At 37.6% G+C, this 21,596-nt stretch overlaps 1 protein-coding gene across 2 annotated transcripts in view; it reads left to right on the forward strand.

Annotated features, from left to right (window-relative positions):
* LOC106785751 overlaps positions 1-21,596 on the forward strand; it is a 43,204-nt gene continuing 21,608 nt past the window's right edge. Inside the window, exons 1-3 of one of the 2 annotated variants that reach the window (XM_014746468.1) lie at positions 1-767; positions 874-936; positions 7,483-7,762. In XM_014746468.1, the coding sequence (XP_014601954.1) occupies positions 880-936; positions 7,483-7,762 (337 nt within the window). In that variant the 5' untranslated portion in view covers positions 1-767; positions 874-879. Of the gene's footprint in view, positions 937-7,482; positions 7,763-21,596 lie in introns of both variants that reach the window. The other variant, XM_014746467.1, reaches the window with a different exon arrangement.

Consider the following 21,596-nt stretch of genomic DNA (forward strand, 5'->3'; position numbering starts at 1 on the left):
CGCCGTTCGATGCGAACGTGTCTTGTTACGGTCCGTCCTCGACCGCCCTCTCTTTCTCTATCTGTCTACCTGTTATTTTTCCTTCACTATTCTTTCTCTTTCTCTTTCTCTAATTTTTTTTTGTATTATCTTTCGCTCCATCTAACCCGCCTTATTTTCCTTCCTTCTTTTTTTTCATCCTAATCATCGAAGAAGTATTCGACGAAAGGATTTTGGACATTCGAAGAAAAATAATAATAGCGCACGATTATTAACATTCTTGATTTTGGTATCAAAGTTGTTATTCATCGAATCGAGGTATCGTATGCAAATTCAGAGAGTGACCCCTAAAATAATAAATATTCATTGTCTTTTTCTCGCGAGTGACAAGTGACTTTTGTTTTCATCGAGGATCCTAGTGTACGTTTCGTTTAAATACTGAGCCCCCTTCCCGCCCCCGTCGCTGTTTACTTTCCACTTTTCAACCGAAAGAGTTAGAGAGCGATAGTTCAGTCGCGAGCACGTGTCTTCGTTACGAGAGCCGATAGTTTTCGAGCTGACAAAACCTTATTCCTTCCTTAATTCTAATTATTTAAACGTTGACAACGCGATTGATATTATCGTCGTGGAAATTTTCAAATGACCACCACGATGGTGTGAACTATTTAACATTCAAAATTCTTTTGGTAAAGGATCCTTTTCATTCTTGACTTTATGAAAGAGAGAAAATAAAGAAGAGTACATATAGAAGGAGAGGAAACAAGTCAAAGAAAATCGAAAGAACGAAGGTAAACAAACGAACGAAGAGTGCTGTGTCTGTCATAAATGGCGGTGACTCGCGAGCCCTGGAATGCTCGCTGAGAGCTTGTTCTAAGGAAGGGAATGGATTTTCAGAGCGCGATGGACACGTTCGTTGAGGCATGGATGGCTGCTAACACAAAAAACGATCAAGTACAGGTGAGTCCATTTTTTCGATCTTTACTTTTGTCTTATTTTTCTTTCTATTTCGTAATCCCATAAGTACTATACAATTCAAGGCCAATACTTTCGATTTAACACATTCGACAATAGTAATAAACCTGCTTATTTCGCGGAGATGACACGTTCATAAAGTCAACGCATTCCTACGTTCGAGGGTGAGTTAACCGAAAAGCAACCCCTTTCCGACATTACACGGCCAATTGGCCACCCTAGTCAATCTCTACTACCCTTCTTCTATGAACGTCCCATTAAAACGTACATCATTCCGTTGCTATACTTTTAACGTTCTTTAAACCGAAGTTTTTAGCTTGAAAAAAGGAAAAAAAAACAAAATTAAATCTACTTCCAACCTTATCTTAATGATTAATTAAATGGCAAGTAAAAAGTAAATGTAGGAAATTAAATATTTCATTTTTTCCTCTCTCTTTCTCTCTCCCTTTCTTTTTCTTCATTGACTCCAAAAAGTGTTTAATACCAGCGCCCGCAGATTTATGTAACTTTGAGTAAAAGAGTTTTCACTCAAAGTTTCGTTCATTTAATTGTCCAGAAAATGGTCTTTTTCGTTCTCTGTCTGCACTAAAAGTCAATGTTCGGGAAAATGAATACATACATATATATATATATATATGTATATATGGGATAGATAGAAATATATTCATACGTATATTAATCCGTGGTACGGTCTACAATTTCACGTTGAATACGAGGCTAGAGGCAGGCATGGGTTAAAGGGAGGACGTAGGGAGGGAAAAGAGGGCTGGAAGATAATCCTTGGTAAAGCCGTGGCTCTCGAATGTGTTGCGTGGATGAAAGTACGGGACGCTTACACGTGTAGGTTGCCGGGGGGTCACGGGTTCTGACCACGATACGGATGTGCCCCTGCCTTCTTCCTGTGCCACGATCATGTTCGTGTTCTGGCATTCGGTGCAATAAGACCGCCTATCCATTGACCGCTGGATCTCTCGTTCCTCGATCGTCACCGAACTACGTTTCCATTCGGTCGAATATTTTTTATCGACGGACTTAGCACGAGAATATAGTTTCTAGATCGTTGATCACTCGCTTTCGTTGGATTGTCTTATCTCGAAAGATTTATACGTATATACATATTTACGTATGTATGTATACATGCTAAGATATGATCGAGAATGATTTGAATATTTTGGTAAGCACTGACTTTTATATTTCGTAATATAACAGTACAATAAATTATGATACCAACGAAATAAAAGTCCTATTAATTCAGAAATCTTTTACGAAGTTTCAAGATTTATTTAAAGTCTTCTTTTTTTCATTTTTTTATTTATATTAATTTATTATTATAAAAAAACGACGATTAATAAAAATACATAAAATTTGTATTTAATTATATCATTAAATCGAAGTTGGATCAAATTATTTGGCAAATAACAAATTTTAATCAGTAGGGGTACGTATGGAAAAATTTCATTTCCAATCTAATAAATATTTTCCTCGTTTCTTTTCCAACAAACTTCCTCTCTTCGATATAATTCTTGTCCGAATTTATGAATTTCGTAGAATTTTTGAAGCGTACGCGCGAATTCTTGGTTGAAATCGTTGAGTAGTCGTATCGAGGATAGAAATCATCGCGCTAGAAACGTTACGTCGAGACGAAAAAGGTTAATGGGTTAAATATCGCATAGTGTTGTAAGATTTTACGCGCATTACCATCCGCAAATTCTGGAAAGCCGTAAGCTTCACGAGTAGTAGCATGGTTTTGCGAGAGGTACTATCTCATTTCTCTTAATACGAGAAACTGAGAGAGAGAGAGAGAGAGATAGAGAGAGAGAGAGAAATTAATCCCATAACGTTGCTAGTTCACTAATAAAAAGACACCAATCGTGAAATACTTTTAAGGGGGAGAAAAATAGCGTGTAAAAATTATCCCTCTTTTTTTCTACGTCTCATGCGATGTGTCACCTAAGGAACGGTATCTTTTTTTATATAAAAAAGAAAAAAAAACCTAAGGACAATGCTTTGAACCAAGTCCGAGACAACGGCTTTTGTGCATACTCGACGTTTACCGGTACGCCTGACGATGTGGCTTCCTCCTATGACGAATCGCCCCGTCCTCGCCTTTCAGGTATTTCATTTCCGCTGGGAAAAAAATCCGGAATAGATACGACTCGCCACAAGAGTAAGCCCTTATTTTTTCTAATTGGTTAAGAATAAAAGATATGGAAATATTAACCGAATTCGATATATAATAGAAATTTTTGATAGGAGGTATACTATTTAAGTGGTATAATAAAAGCTACAAATATCAACATTTTCTGAAGGCAACGGGTAACTTTTGAACGATATTGTACTACCAAAAACGTCCGCACCCTTCACATATTTTTTCAAGTATATTCATGAATTTGTTTCGGTTTGATAATGCTTTATGATAAACTCTGTTACATTCTCTTTAACGTTTTCCTCATTTGCCGTTTATCAATAAATAGAAATAAAATAGATCTTGACACGTCTGAATTTATCATTATCAACGTCATAGGAAAATAAAGGTTGAGAGTAAGTCATATAAATTTCTGTTTTTCCTGTTGAAAAAAAAAGAGAAGAGACTGTCGTACAATTGGTTCTGTTCATCTTTCGGTTACTTGACGATCTTTCGGGAGGACGTTTGGTAACGCGAAGGATTTCTAAGAAAGACGAGGCGTGCTTGGAAGTTCGTGAAACCCTGCACGTTTATATGGCAAAGTGCGTCGTGTGTGCGTTGGATACGTGGGTAGGATACGATCGAGGCACGCATGGTCACGGTATTTGACCACCCCAGGCTCCCGGAATTATCGTGATCCATCTATCCGGCCTACAGAGTCGATACGTCAAACGTCGACTAAAGCGGATAGAGAGACAACAGAGAGAGAGAGAGAGAGAGAGAGAGAGAGAGAGAGAGAGAGAGAGAGAGAGAAAAAGGGTAGGTAGTGGGAAGTTGAACATTTCCAGCTTTTTGATGTAATAGATTTTTAAATTATACGAGTAATCCGTGATATGTGACGCGATGTGACATAATAAGATCCGCTGAACAAGAAGTACAACAAATTTATTACGTTTCATTTACTGTAGAAACATTTGGATATTGCGTCAATGAAAAAGAACTTATATACTAAGAAGGCTACAAACGATAGAAAATGATAAGAAAATTTAATACTAATAAGATTGAAAGACCAAGTCGAAAAAGTAGACCAATCGATTATATAAGAAAAGAGATTAAAACTAAATAAAAGATAGATCGAGGTATGGCTGCGAAAGAAAATAAAAAAAATCTGTGATCGGAGTTAATAATTGATCTTGATATTCAAGAAAAAAAAGAAATGATTTCCTTTTTCTCGTCATATAATTTATATTCTTAAATGAACATCTGTTACGTTTGACGAAGCATGAACTACACGACAACGATGACGGCAACGACAACGACGACAATGATTTATGTAACGCGATGGCATCGATCTGCGGATTATCTCCTAGAAAGGGGAGAGGGGCCCAATTATCGTTCGTGGGTATCGACCATCCGATATTTCGATAAGCCTGATTAGAATGTTGCACGATTAGCATGCGACGGGCCATGACAACCATTTAATTCCACTATCGGTCTCTCTCTCTCTCTCTCTCTCTCTCTCCTTCTCTCTCTTTCACACACATATATACACACACACACACACACACACACACATTCTCTCTTCTTGCTCTCTTTATCTATTTCTTACATCAGTGATTAGAAGCATTATCGACCTTTTAAAAAACGTATAGAAAGTCGGGACGCTTTTAGAAGATTTTCTTACAAATTGTTTTATTCTCCGTCGATGAAAGCTTTTCCTTTAGGTTATAAACGTGAACGCGAAAACATTGATTGCCTTTCTCTCTTTAATTCCTTTCGTTTTCTCATCGTACTTTGCTAGATTTAACTTTTGGAAATATCGCAATCCCATTAGAGAATTAATGGGTAGCGGTTGATATGTGCGTTAGATGGTAGTAGATATGTCGTTTATTATTTCCTTCTCGAGTGTTTTTATAATGAATTAAAAGGACTTTGATCGGTCTTTATTAATCCGATATTTGGATAAATTCCGATTCTTTGTGTAAGTTAAATCCATCGGTTGAAATTTCGCCGTTGTCTATAGAGACGATGTAAAGAACTGTGTGGTAGGAACTAAAAGTTTAAGAACGAGTACCGATTAAGGTTATCGCCTTAACGGGAAGCGAGCAAGCAGGAAACATCGTCGGCACGTATCTCCCTTTTCGCGAGATAGAAGGATTCATCGATGAACCTCGCCGATGACCCAGGGCCCATTGAATATCTTCTCTATCGTACGATTTTCCATTTTTTTCTTCTCTTTCTTACTTCAGTTCGACGTGGCCGATAAGAGAACGAGAAAGAGTATTTATTACTCTTAGAGATTGGGGACCATACACAAGTCATATACAAATATAAAGATTCAACAAAGATATTAAATTGTCGTTAACGTCGTTGATCATCTTCTGGTTATTCCAAATAAAACTATGAAACAAATTTCGCAAGATAATAGTATTTATTCGAAGAATACTCTAATCTTAATTAGAGAAAAGTCATCCATACGTAATGATAAAGAGAAATAAAGAGTAAAACAATTGTTATTTTTGAGCGACAAAAAGATGATAACGTAAATCTCGCTCTAGCTTGTGAAAATATAAGAAATATGAAACGTAATACGTAAGTCAAGACGTAGAGGTGCAATTTGACGAAATTGAAAAAACGACGTAGAGTGAGAGAAAGAGAAAGAGGTGGAACATAAAAGTTGGGAGAGAGAAAAAAGTAAGAGGGTGGTAAAAGGAGTCGAAAGGGGAAGAGAGAATGGAAAAGGTTGGCGGAATCCGAGTAGGGAGAGAAGCGAGGGCGACATCCTCCCCGTGAGTCACGTCGTCGTTACACGACGATGCCGGTCGGGGCGTTAGCCGGATAAGCCGCTAACCCCATCCACCTGTTGCCCCTTCTTACGGGCTGCCGCGTTCGGAAGTTCTCCTCCTTCTTCCTTCTTCGTTTTTCGTTCTTCGTCGAAACGAACCATGTTTGGAAAGAGAAAGAGAGAGAAAGATTGAGATAGAAAGGGTATTCGTAAAAGAGAAAGATAAAGACTGTTTGTAAAAGTATAAGAGAAAGAGAGAGAGAGAGAGTGCGCGCGAGTGTAGGTTCGTGTGCGTTAAAAAGAAAGATGGAAGTATAGGGCCCCCTCGTTGCCCTTCCACCCTCCTCGGAGCTCTTAGCAAGGCCCCAACTCTTCTTCTCATCCTCCTCCCTTTCGAAGCCGACTCTTCAGCGGTCTGACGTGTTTTTTGCAAGTGCATACCTCCGAGCAGCTCCCGAAACAGTAGCCGGTACTCCAGTACAGTCCGGGCAAGTGAAAAAATCTTTTGGCCATCGCTACCGGTTCCTAGGCTAATCGAATCCTCGATATTCATGCAATTTTATTTTCAATTATTACAGCTTCCTTCTCTCTTGGTATGATCTTTCTAAATTAAATTTTTAGATTGTATTTATTGACAGGGGAATAATGTTTGGTACAATCGTGGAAAATCTTTAAAGAAATCGTTCGATTATCGAAATCAAAATTACGAGCGTAAGATCAAGGCGTTTCTTTTTTTTTTTTTAAATAATAATTCATAGAGAAATAAATATAGGTCGAGATATTATTAATTTTATGACAGAAAATACACGGAAGAATATATTTCATGTCAGAATTAGAATAATAAAAGGATCAATATCTCACATACATATATATATATTTAGAATCTAATGAAAAACAAAAGTTATCCCTTATGTTAGTCAGCGAGAGTTACTCAAGATTATAAGAGAGAAGATAAAGTGAGGGTAATGCAAATAGGCGGCACGGCACAGCACGGCACGGCACGACAATGGCACGGAATTAGAAAGGATGACGGAGGGTTAAACGTTCCTCTCGTTTCTGGCTCATTCGCGCTCTCGAATTCCTCGGAGCCGTCATCGACGATCCAGTTCTTGATCTGGCGAAAAAGAACGATCGTTGGTGCATTTCGTAGTTCGTGGCTTGCTTGCCTGCCGGCTCGGCGCTGCCACCGTGTAAGATCGTCGCATTCTGGACCCAGTTAACCCTCGTTGACACCATGGACGGCTTAGCCGTTAGTGTTAAGTTCAGTTCACTCATACATAAATCTAAGTCCGCGGTGCGCTTATGCCTTAGCAAGCCGCTACGTCGGAATTGAGCACGTGCTCAGATTTCATCGGCGACGACGCTTAGATCATCCAGCCGCTCTCTCTCCGATCGAGCTCCGAAATCTTCCAGCGAGATTCCTTCAACTGGAATCGGTAGGATCAAATTATAAATTACTCATTTTTAATGTTGACTACATGTTATATAAACATTTGATAGATTAATTACATATTTGAAATATTACATTGGATAATAAAGTATCAATTTTCGATGAAATTATACATGATCGGTGGTGAGTTGTAAATTGATCATAATATTCGAATTTAAATTGCGATTACAGAGTCAAGCGTTGGCATTGACGCACAAGACGTCGCCACCTTCGAGACCCAGCAGCGTCTCGTCTTTACCAAGGAGTCCGCAGTCTCATCAGTCTCAACAGTCGCAGCAACAGAGCACCCCGCAACCCCCGTCGAGCACGCATCCTCACCAGTCGCAGACTCCCCTTGGTACGTCCTCCCATCAGACACCGTTCTCTGCTCACAATCAGCACCCAAAGCAAGAAATTACTGCGAGTCCGAAACAGGAAGGCTTTGACCTCAGTAAATCGGCCTCCAGCTCCGGTGAGCACTCTTTTCATTTATTAATCACCTAAATCTTATACTTGTAAACATGTGGAACAAATTATTTGACAATTTTTTTTCGCGTTTATCGTGAAAGTGAAGTCATAGTAATTTGAACGTCTTTATAGGAACCCTAGATTTTCCGCCTCTATGCTTTTCTGCCTTTTTTCGCCATTTCTCTCTCCCTCTCTCTCTCTTTCCCTCTTTCTCTCGATGTCTTATTACCTGCGTTATCCTCGTACACTCCATTACACTCCGAGTTTCGGCCGACTGAACATCAAGTCGAACGTGGGACTCTAGCGGCTATAAATTTTATCCCGAATTAAGTCACCTTTTCGTAGGACAGGACCGTGTGAAAATCACTTCTCGTCGAGTTTGCGAAATGTTATTCGGATTATCGTACTTGTACCATAAATGTGTTAAAAGAGTAAGAGCTTAAGATATCGGATAGAAATAATGGTTCAGTCGGTAATATTAGGTTTTGTCTTCTTCCTCGCGAGTTATCAATTTTAATCATTTTTTATCGGCATATATTTACTGATCGTTTAGTTTGAATTTTTATATTTTTTTTTATTCAAGTATTATATTGATATTATTTTTAATTGGATATCATTTTTTAAAGATAACAACGAATGATAATTTCTCCAAATGAAAACAATGCTCCTCAATTTAATGCTTCAGCTTAGAAAATTGGTTTCTATGAATGATCACGGTCTCATTGTAAGATCGATCAGTTTGATTTGAATGTATTTAGAAATGATGTGAAGCTTTGAGCGTCGCTTGTGGAATACTTCCGTCGAGAACGATGAAGACGCACGAACGCGTTCTCTCGCCGGAGGCTGTTAAAGCTCGTAAACGAGATAGACTATCAACGGAATTTCCTTGATCCTCGATAATGCTGTGGAAACAATTTGCGCGCGTCCGTTTGCTGGGAGGAACGGGAATCGTGCGAGTACCGAACACAAATGTATGGGACTCTCGCCATTGAGTCGTTTAAAAAAATATTCACATTCTTTAGACATTTTATTGAAATAACGGATCCATCCAACTCTTTGCAAAATCCTTCTTAATTCATAGGGACGTGAAAATAGAATGAAATAAAATAGAAAATTCTCGACCCCTCTATTATACACTTTGTTATTTTTATTTTGAAACATTTGATTTGAATTTATTTACTCAATTCATCCTATCGCGCTCGCCAACAAAACTTTCGCTTACAAATATTTCCATCAAAGTATATAAGTATTTATTCGCGAATGAATTCGATATAAAATGATATTACGACGAAGGCTGGGAAAGGTCAAAATGCTTTGATTGATCTCCTTAGGGAAGGAACAATTTTTCGCTTCGTATCGAGACACCGACCATCGGATTAGAAAAAGTTAGAATCGCGAAGTTGGCCGGATTACGAGGAATGCTTTTGTTCTACGTTAGCTGGTTCTAGGGCAAGAAGGAGAAGAGAGTCGATGCAAGGACGAAAAGTACATATTTGACTTTCGAACCCTTCTCGTTCACCCTAACAATCCAGGCTATGAAGCTCGAGAAGGAAAAGACACGTACTTCCTAAATCTACGGATTCTCTAGGATTCAACCTTAAATCTTGTAGCTTCATAACTACTCCTCTTTTGTCGTTCCTTCTTCGCATCGTTTTTCTTACGTCAATTCTTTTCTCACTTTATCTTTCCCTTATCTGCTTCTCCACGTTTTACCTTTTCCTTCTTCTCGTTCTGTTATGTAGGCTGACTCCATCGAAAAAGATAGAAAAACTTTAAGCACGAGGCTGGATTGCCTTGAATGTCCTTGATCATTCTCGACGAATCTAATCGATCGGTATATCGTAATGAAACGACGAGGAGAGAATGAATTGAGCTTATAAAATGATTAAAATGATGATGACAAGAGAGAAAAGAGAGAGATAGATCAGACAGACAAAAAAAAAGAATGAAGGGAAGTACGTAAATATATTTATTGATTTTTAGAACAACATCATTTAATGAATATCAATTGGATGAATTTTTGATGATTTTTAATCGCATTAATTTCAGTTAAATTCAAATGGATCTACGGTAAAAACGATTATCGAAGATAATGGCGAACAAGAGGATATCTTTATTCTCGAAATTAGTCGAATTTGTAAAACGCATTTGTAAAAGGGATATATCTCTAATTAACTTACACGAGAATTATCAACTTAACATTATTTACGCATTCTATATAAATGTACTTCAATACTACTGGATTATATAAAAATTCCAGCATCCAATTTAAAAACACCCTATATACACACCGTATATTAAATACACACGCAAAACTTACAAATACGCGCAAACGCACGTACACATGGATAAACGTATCGAGGATAGGAACGGGGAAAACGTCTTCTTTTCTTCTAGCATGGTTATCCGACCGTTTGGAGTTAGGATAATCGTGCGAATGCGCGCGTATTTCATTCGGATTTACCTGTCCACGTATGTGTACGCGCGAATGTGTTAGCGTGTGCTTACACGTGTGTATATATATGCGTGAAGCTAAAGCAAAGGGAAAGCAGGGGCGATACGAAACTGGAGGTACTATGAAGAAGAAAGCGAGAGAAGGAGAACGAAGAGGAGGATATTGTGACCCTTACGAACTAATCCGGATTAAATTCGAATCCCCGGCTATGCGGCTAGGCGAGTTGCGAACACGCAGCCATGGAGCGCCATCGTCTTGCGCCATACGATCGTTCTCGTTACGCCATTTAACCCTCGCGGGAGATCGGCTTCTAGCTTTCGAGCAATTCTCTTCTTCTTCTTCTTCTTCTTCTTCTTTTTATTCCTATTTACTACCTTTGTCTTTCTCTTATCTTTCTTTTTTACACACGGTATATTTTCTAATTTATTATCTAAATTATTCAATTAAATCATTAACTATGTTTTGTGCAAGGGCTAATATAAAAACGTTATTATATTTATAAGAGTCATGTCTTATGCCATATGTATTATATACTTAGTTTATAATAGCGAACAGATGACCTTGTAGATTATTTGAAACCGATTGAGATAAGGAATCGAATAGTATCTCGTTAGTACTGGTCATCTTTTTATATTTGATCTGTCCACTGGCAGGTGCGAGACAGCAATGTATTGTCGCGAGTAACGCGTGTCTCACGTTTCATACGTTGTACAATAGGCATAGATAGAATGTGATAGAGAGAGAGAGAGAGAGAGAGAGAGAGAGAGAGAGACTCGGTCCAGCGTCTCCAGTACAAGATCGATCGCCATTTAAAGCCCGTGCTTCGTCGTGGTCTTCGAGCGTGATTAACGACGCTCGGTTAACCCTTAATCGATCTATGCGTATTCTAGGATACATCGACTTACAGCTAGCATTACAGCATCCGATCGGTCCACGTCGTTAACGAGTCCGTGCCAATCGTCCATAATATATGACATATGTATATATTTATATCATATGTGTATATGAACACGCAGGTTCATTTCTATGCTCATCGACGAAAATAGGGATCATTTGCTTTAATCAACAAATTTTGTCATTTTTAATTATATCGTATCACGTCACCCGGTAGATAGTTAGGTATACAGTGATGTAGCTTACGAGCACAATACAAGTCAAATGCAAAATCGATAATTGTAACTCACAATTTTGACCTAGGTGAGAAAGAAAATCGTAATGCATCATGGTTTCTTCTTTTTTTAACTTAGCTATCTCGCAAATTTTGACACGTTAGATAGTCAATTTCAAAGAAACAGGATTATTTTATTCTGTAAAGGGGATAACAGGATATCGTAGCAAATTTCTTCACGAATGTCGAGAACGGAGTATCAAAATAGTCGAATTTATTGAAGGAAGATTGTTAATTGAGAATTTACTCGTGTGGAGATAGTAGATTGGCAGAATCCTTTCACGTATCTAACCCAAATTCGTTATTTAGTTTAGAAATAAATCATTTAATAAAATATTTATAAGTAAAATAGAATTCACTTAATTGACTCGTTAATCTAAAGCAATTAAAAGCTTCTATACTTATTTTTAACGCGAATCATTGAAAGAATAATAAGCAAAGAGAGAGATTTTTCTCAATCAGTTAATACAAGAAAAATTCGTAAAACACGTAACGAATTATATTCAACATTTCCTTTTTCACGCATCTCGCATAGAATTATAACATTTCCTTATCTGCAATACTTATCAATTTCAAATTTTCAAAAAATATAAGACTATACAATTATATAGTCATCGTTTACACTGGTTTTGAAGGTGTTTCATGGTACACCCGTTATATGACGGGCCGCAATGCCGTGGAATACGCGGGATACGGCTACGCGCGAGAGGTGGAAGAGGACGAAGAGGAGTGCGGAGAGGAGTGGAGAGGAGAGGAGTGGCGAGGAGAGGAGAGGAGAGGAACGGTGACCGCGTGGAAAGGGCCGCGTAAGAGAGAAGGGTGTGCACGAAGGGACCAAGTGAGAGAGAGAGAGATATAGTTGGGTGGTGGATAGGGGGGATGGTTAGGATTAGCTGAGTTGTGTGCGCTGGATTTCGGATTTGGACGACGGGCCGCGCTCACACGACCAATAATCCCGGATTAATCCTGGACTCGCACACACACGCATTGAGAAAGAGAGAGTGCATGTGAACAGTGATGGAGGTGCAACGAGAGAAAAAGAGCCTGTGGAGGTTCAGAGTAGGATAAAGAGCACGTATAAATCGACGGATATACGTGTATAAATGTGTGCGTGTGTCTCTGTATGCGAGATAAAGAGAGAGAGAGATTGAAAGAGTATATGTGTATATTCGTTCATTTATTTATTCTTTCGTATGTATGGAAAATTCAATCGTAGGGATAACACATCGATTGAATTATTCGGGAGGTCATTCGAGTTCCGTTGATCGAATAAAATGCTTCTATCTGGGAACGTATTTTCGTTCATATAATTATTAGATTCGTCGATTCGCCCGAGAGAGAGAGAGAGAGAGAGAGAGAGAGAGAGAGAGAGAGAGAAAGAGAGAGATATTTGTTCTATTCTACAATCATATACACGCAAATGTCTGAAATACTGTTTGTTTGAATATACATTGATCTATATGTAACAATTCTAAAAAAAGAAATATAATTGAACTGTAATTTATATGATACACTTGTTGGACAAACAAATTTATAAAAAAACGTAACCATAAAAATAACACAAGTGTGAATCTGAAACTTTTCAAATCTATATTTGATATAAAAATTTAGTTCACTGTCACGCGTTAACATAGATACCGTGTACACGTAAATTCCTACTCACGCAGGAAGATTCAGTATTCGACGTGGTACGAACGACATCGCACGTCATAAGAGAATGTGTCGATGTGTGTGTGTATGTGAATATCTGCCTGCGTGCGTGCGTGCGCGCGCGCGCGCATGTGTCGAGCCAACGAAGATTTGCTCGCACACGCGAGATCAGGTGTGCTAGCGAATATACTAATACGTCTATAGTATAGAGACATACACACGTGCAGGAGAACGGCTCTCCCAAAGATAATCCCCGTGAATATAGAGACCGGATAATCCCCGGAGAGGGCCGACTATCTCTCTCTCTCTCTCTCTCTCTCTCTCGCTCTCTCTCTGTATACGATCGCGATTGTCCACGTGTGTATGTGTGTGCGCTCGTCCATGTGACTCTCACTCATACACCAAGCGCGGATGATGGCTTCGTACAAAAGGGCGAGGGACGCGAGCGGCTAGAGGAGATGAGGGCCGGGAGGACTATGGCAGAGCACACAAGGTTTAGAGGCTAAGCGGCTCATCCCCCAGGAAGCTTTACATCCCGCCCTGATACGAACGGGAATTCTACGGACGATTCGAAAGATATTGCGTCTGTGTATACGATTCTGCGCACAATCTATCTTTCTCTTTCTCTTACTCTCCCTCTCTCTCTCTCTCTCTCTCTCTCTCACTCTCTCTCACTCGTTTTATCTATCTTTTCCTATTGTTTCTACGTATCCTTTTTAGATATTATACAATAACATATACATATATGTAGTTAAATATTTAATCTCTCTGTTTTCGAAATTATGAAAATCTTGCATCTTCTCTTATTTTCATTCCAGGCAAGTACTTTATTCGCTTATTAATTCTATAATCTTACTTAAATACGTTTGAAATTTCTTTATCTTTTTTTTTTTCGATTTGTTTATACACAAAGAATATTAGTTTTAAATATTAAATATAAAAAATCCGATCTGTTTATACTCTTCTTTAAATCCTTCTATCGTCGTTTTAAATATTCTTTTCATATTGGTTCGAAATTAACCAATGTAAGTAGAATTTGTAAAATTAATTGCTGATAAAGTGTTTCGTTTTATTTTCACTAGGTCAACAATTTTTTAACATGGTAATGAAACACGCGATTTGTACATCAAGGATGGCGGAAAAATAAGAAAAAATGATATAGCGAAGAATGATTTACCTTGTAAAAAAGGGTACCTAAAAGAAATTATTTTCGGCAGAGAGAACAGAGAGAAGGAAAAAGAAGAAAAGGCGAGATTGCGTATGTGAGCGATCTTAATTCTGGATTATACGATCCCAGATTCCTATAATCCTACCAGGCTGTCGCCCGAAAGGAATCCTGGGATTAGAGAGTCGAAGAGCAAGCCGACCATACCTGACGATAAATCGCCGGATAGTAAGACTTCGGATTAACCGATTCTAAATGTTCTCGCTAACGTTTATAAAAAACTTTCACGACGTTTTAAGAAATAATAAGCAAAGGAAAGAAGACAAATTTTTGAATTTACCGATATAAAAAGTCTGCTGAGGCTTTGCAGAACACGAAAGATTCGTAGAAAAAACTTTGAACCCTGAAACGAATATTAAACATATCAATTGTTAGATCGAACAAAATGTTTTTTTTTTTTCATTAAATTGTATTAAAAACTCCAAAAATGCCATGGCTAATTTATTAGATTTTCTATTATTACAAAATTTCTCAAGTATCAGAAGTCACGAATGTTTATTGGAAAACTAGTGATTTATCGGAGATATATTTTTTAACAAGTTTTAAAGGATACTTTTTTATATAGCCAATAATCAATTTAATTATTAGTATTTCAGGAAGCCTTTTATAAAAAGTGTCGGGGTACTTGATAGAACATATCGTATAATCAAGAGTATAACAATTGTCCAAAGCCGCGAATAGCTTCCCATGAGAATATCGTTGCGAATTTCGAGTGTCAGGATAACAGAAGACCGAGGGGAGAATACGAGGAAGAGGAAGACACGTGAAGGTCCTTTCTGCTATGGTCGAGGTCCGATCTGCTATGGCCCCCATTGTAGCCTGTTGCGTTAACTGAGTGGTAGTGGCTGCGTATATCAGACAGAGAGAGAAAGAGAACTAGAAAGAGAGAGAAAGAAACGTTCAAGGACGCTCGAAACGACAGCAGTGTCTGAAGTACATGTGAGAGATCTCATGGATATATCGTCGCGTTATCCTTTCAGCAAGAGGACCGGGATAAGGAACGGACGAGTAAATCAGGATCTCAGAAACTATGAAAGTAGAATCCTTGTGAAGGTAGCAACAACAGGCAGGATATAAAGGCCTGATCCTCTTGGATTTCCCGACTTCCCGATTTTCTCTTCGTCCTATATCAAAGCTCTTCCCGCGCGTCCTTTAAATCATGTCCTGCGTTCCTGATTATCAAGGGTCATACGCTACCCTTTTTTACCTTGCCAAATTTCCTTCTCTATAGGACATCCTTTATGTTCGCAATCTGCACGCGTGTGGTTTTATTAATAAAATAAAATATATGTAAGATAAATATGTGTCCGTAACATAATCAATTATGGTCGGTTATAAGGTTTAATTAAAATATAACTATTCTATTTAGAATCCAAATGTGAAATTGAAATATTTATTAAATATTCAATCATATAATTTTCATAACTATTCATTTAAATTTAAACTTACGTACGCGTAGAAAAAGTAATGAAAATATTTTTCATCGCGTCAACGTGAATTTGAAATGAGCGAAAATTTCTTTGATCCTTCTCTCGTTCGGCCGATTTGAAAGAATCTCCGATTTTGCTTACGACCGAACGATCATTTCATTTCTACGGCAATTGAATTTTATATATCGAAGAGAATACGGGTTCTCGCGCCCGAGGAAATAGTAGTCCGTTTTGAAAATTAATTTTGAGGTAATACATAGGGCCGAGACCGATTCCATAATACATATTTTAATAATTTTTATCCGGCTTACAAGTTCTCCTCATTTAAATGTAGAGAGTTTATCGTTGCGATGCCTCGCGATTCTATAAGAGCTTTAAAATAAAATCGATAAACGGACGCGTATAATGACGGCGATAACGATAATAGAATGCCCATATATATTTATATATATATATATATATATACACATATACATGCATATACAAAAACATACATGCATGTATATATGTGTGTACTTACGTAGGTACGCATTACGTGAAAATTATTTTATAAATTACATTACTTTTCGGCGTATTAATTTCTTCGCCAGCTCGCTACACAGGATTACCCGTTAATCACGTTACAATCGGCTTAATCGCGTCAATATTATAATAGTAGCGTTTCGTTGTAAAATCGAAATCATGGACACGGATCTATCGATCAAAATATCTCTATAGAAATATATATTGAAAACAATAAAAATAAAAATAATGTACTTATGATTATTTTATTAAACACGTTCGAAATGAGAGAGAGAGAGAGAGAGAGAGAGAGAGATCTAAAGTTTCAACGATAATCAGAACATTTTCGCATGAGTACCTCTCATTTTCTCGTTAAAACAAATACCCAACTCGATCGCACAATTGCTTTGGAGTAATTCTAATTCTCTCTTTTTATATTTTTCTCGTTCCCTCTCCCTTTTTTTTCACACCTACCTCACTTTTCACAATCTTTTTCATAATAAGCCATATCGATAACCTTAATACAGCATGTACCCTTAACGAGTTGGTCGTATGGTTACGGTGCTGGATCGATGTCCAGCAATTTGTAGGCCTACAAGAGCATCCCATTACCAGGAGCGTATATCCTTCACGAAAGTTATTCGAGGAGAACCTTTCGAAGAAGCAACAAAGCTCTCCTGTCCTAATACCGTTGGATTTGAGTGCGTTGTATGTTAGTAATAGATGGACTATGATATGCCTCACGAGGATGAGAAGAAATATTTTTCTAGAACTAAAAATATGCAAATGCGGTCCTTTGTTCGATACCTGTTGGCTTATCTTTACGAGTAGGATAACAAGAAATAGTAAGAGGATGAATGGTATGCACTTGGAGGTTACTTGCCATCCACTTCGCGGACCCTCGAAATGCCCCGTGACCCAAATAAGGGCTTTTGTAGGACCCCGGTGATCAGGAAAGTAGGATCACAGGACGAACGGTTATCCTTACGCACTTGGTATACCCGTACGCACCCTTTCTTGTTCTCTGTCCTCTTCTCCCACCAGTTTGCCCTTCCCAACTAAACCTTCCTTATTCGTCTCCCGAAGGACACCAGCCTCGACCCCACCAAGAATCCTGTTCGATGCATATGCTTCCCTGCTAGTTGTTTACGCATGGAGGCGGTAAAAAAATTCCCATAACTGCACTTCCCTCGTCGAAAGGATGGGAGGAGTCAGGATAGAACGGTTAGGAGGTGAACAGGATGTTCCAATACAATCTGTATAAACAACTTTATTTCATTTATCACCTATTTAGAATTATATCTTTTCATAATATTTCCTATTACATAATCTTTTTTAGAAAATTATTGCCTTATCTTGTAATAATTTAGTAGCAATTAATTTGACAAGTAAAAGTATGGTTTTTTCTTCCTTCATTACTAAATATAAAATACTACATGTTTTCGAACGTATAAAATTTTATATTAATAATAATACAATCCCCCCCCCCCCATCCAGCTTATCTTTGGCATACATCTGTAAATTTGAAAAGCCTCCAATTTGTTCAGAATAATTTCTATTGCATCGTATATTAAATGCATTTATTACAGATTGACTTTATCCATAGATGCATTGATTTTAAATTCAATCGTTATGAAAAGCTAAATAAAATTCCTCTTTTTTTCTCGTAGACTCGTAATTTGAAAATACTCGTTCATATCTATTGTTTATTGCATTATCATCGAGGAAATTATTTCCCTTATCGATCACGAATAAGTTTGATGATCGATTAAAATACAAGAATGACGATGAAGTCGATCGATACTCTTTAAAATAATCATCCGAGCGTTATCGGCTTTCGGACGTTCGTATCAAATTAATTATCATGTTCCCATCTTTCCACCTACTTCCGGACTAGTTAATCCCCTCGATTATATAATCCAGCCATTTAGGACTTAGACTCACTAATCCTCGGAGCGCCATCGCCAAACAAAACGTCAGGGTTACGTAATCTTTGAAGATTGCTTGATCCAGGATTACAGTGGAGACAGCTTCGAGGTTGCAAGAACATCTTCTTTTCCCTTGTATTTCTTCTTCTTTTTCTTCTGTACTTTTCAATGAGAAGAAACTTACGAAACATTATTAGACTTTAAACTAAGGATTACCTCGAAACCAGATAGAAATCGATTTATAAATTTCTTCTAAAATAATCAATCTCTAAATGTTACGTAAAATATGACACATTTTGAGATAATCGTTTTAATATTTTATACAGCAGGATACCCAATATATTTACGTATTTATATAAATACAACCGTATTAAATGAACATAAATTTAAACTTCGCGGAAGCGAGAACAAATAAATTTATATATTTCTTCAAAAAAATAATCAGAGAGAGAGAGAGAGAGAGAGAGAGAGAGAGAGAGATAGTCCCCGAGTATTACGAAAACATGACACGTTTAAAGATAATAATGTTAATAATTGGCAAAACAGAATACTCACATGCCTACAATGATAAAAAATAGACAAATAAGTATTTGAGAAACAAAATGGAAGGATCAAATCCATTTCCTTGTGTTCATAGCAAGGGCGATCTTTACCTAAACGCTAACATGTTCTCCTGATACCATTGTAGGTATCCTTGTCAGAAATTTTTATAAAGAGAAAGCAAGGATGAGTCGGATGGTCGTGCATATTTATCGTATTCCATGGAACGTCGAACAAAACGACGAATAAGATCGAAATACATGAAATAAAAGTAAAAAGAAAAATAAAGAGGGAAAGAAGAGAAAAAGAAGAAGAAAGATAAGATGAATACATTTGTCGAATCCCTCGAAGGTGATAACTAGAAGTAGAACGCGCTACTCTTCGGCTCTTCTGAAAACCTCGGACAATATCATACCTCCAACTCCAAAAATGCAACCCTGATCATTAACAAGGGCATAAGGGTTAACCTGCAAACGCCCATTGGTCGCACTGACTATTTGACTTTGGTTTAAGGAGAGATCGAATTAACAACGTCAATGATGACGTTTGCTTACCAACCTAACAAGATGTTCTCCTAGTTACTGAGTAAACAATCCTCGTCTACCGTCGTTAAAGGACGACCCTCTTCTTCTAACGTAGTCAAACATTTAAAAAAATCACTATACCCTTATTTTTTCATTTCATTAGTATCTCATAATTTTTATATTAATCATAGTTTCATCCTTAGTGCATTTTAATTAAAAACTGTTGATTTTCTTTTTGGCTTGTTTATGCAACTTTCTGCGATAATTACTTTTGGATCTTTTTTTGTACTAAAATTTCATTGGTTATTTGCATCACGTTTATGAAATTCTAATTTACTTCTAAACATTCTATTTTGATATACGGTAAATATAATATAATTACGAAATATAACGATGTGGGTCAAAAAGTTACCTGTTCATCAAAATTAACACTTATAGCATGTCTATTACTCTTTGAATAAGAGAGAGAGAGAGAGAGAGAGAGAGGGATAAATATGTATGAACGTATGAACACATTGAAGGATATTACAAATTTAATTAATTCTATTATCCATTCTACAGCGATTGGTCTATTAGATCATCACTGACACCTTTGTTCGATGGACAATGGCTTCAATCAGATAATCCACAACTATTTGATTAATCGAATCGCACTCACTGATAAATGAATGAGTCTTGTGCGCGGCTATACTCTCTCTCTCTCATTCTCTCGCATAACTAATAATACCTATTCTTGCGACGTAATAGATCGAACCAATGCATAATAATATTCATATAGTAATCGATGCGCTCTATGGGAGCCTTTTGATTGGCTTAATAGACACTTGGCTAATCGCATCAATAATTTTTTGCAGCTATTTTTAAACAATTAGACAGGAAAATGAGCGAGTTCCGGACTAGTTTCTTTTCTTCAACGAAAAAAAAAACCAAGTTCGCGCAAAGTATTGTTTGAAAAGTGTTAAGGACCTTTGATTATGTACATAAGAATGACGACAAGGTTCGTTTAGAATCGTCCTAGTGGTTCCTCGACACGTGACTCTTGAAACTTTCTGCTCTCCTGGGACGGAGAGGTCACACGGTAGCCTTATCCGCATTCCCGTGGGATCCCATCGGATTCCCTAACGAAAAGGACGAAGATGGTGAAACAGGAACGACACGCTTCTGGACTTGCAGGATACGCGAAATGTACGAGGTTGCTTTCGAGCAACGACGAGGACGACGACGAGGATAACGATGATGACAAGGATGATGATAACCAAGCATTAACTCGAGGACGAATAATCTAGATCCGTGTTTTGTCTAGCCATCGGCGATTTAGTTGGGGATATACGGTCTCCGGGTTACCAGGATACCAGGATATCGAAGGATCCGTGAAAATTCTTCTTCTTTCTCGCTTACGTCCAACATACTGCTTGTTGACACTGAGGTGAAGATTCCAGGAATTCTGGGAAATCCAAGAGAAACTCATTTATGTAGTCCTGATAGGAAAAGTCCTACCAAATCTGGATAAATCCGTGTGAACTAGATGGATGGATGAGTTCAATCTTGTACATTGAGAGTGCTCTTCCTTCTCATTTACTACCCTACTATCTTCAATTTCACACGATTAAGAAAGAATCGTAAATGAAAGGATCGGCGAGAGTAATCGAATAAGTCCAATCTCGAAGTTGTTAACGATGCCATAACGCATGAAATTAATTACGTGTTTTCGTAATATTTCAAGATTTGTTTGTATGTGTTTCCTATAAAAGTAAAGGATATACATATATATATTGAAGATTATAAATAATTAAAAATTTTCAAAGGATATAACTTTGAATGAAGTTTTACAAGGATACAGGATTCTTTCTTCCTTTCTCTCTCTTTCTCTTTCTCCAGGAGTTCTCGAAGAATGTAATTGTGGAGAAAGAACGGACACCGTAAAGATTCATAAACTCCTGGTAACAAACCCCCTAAACTCCGTTCTAAATCAAGGATCAAACTGTGTTCTCTTCGAGCATCGTCCTTTCTGCAGGGTACGCACGCCTGATCATCCTTACCCCATAAGGTCCTGTTACCGAAAGCCCTTCGAATTCAACGGAAATATCGGTGAGATGGCAAAACGATCCTGGAAGGAACCGAATGCTTTTGGCTCCTTTCATGCTTTCCTGCTGATCTAAGGATTCGCTTATCCTTGCGTGTTCGATCGACTCTCTCGAGAATATATGCGTTTTCTCCTAATTGGAGGTGCTTGTCCTTTTTTTATTTCTTGGCTTTAAATTCGCGAATATAAGTATCTTTGATATTTTTTGTTTTAAATATTTGTATTCCTCTCGAGAATCTCGAATAACTTATGCGAGAATAAGGATATTAAGTAGTTTATGGGATTAACAAGGATCTGGTTTATATAAATGAATAATATATAAATCATTTTTGCT

Source organism: Polistes canadensis, unplaced genomic scaffold, assembly GCF_001313835.1.
Source record: "Polistes canadensis isolate GaletaPanama2010 unplaced genomic scaffold, ASM131383v1 scaffold_55, whole genome shotgun sequence".
In the NCBI taxonomy this organism is placed as follows: domain Eukaryota; kingdom Metazoa; phylum Arthropoda; class Insecta; order Hymenoptera; family Vespidae; genus Polistes; species Polistes canadensis.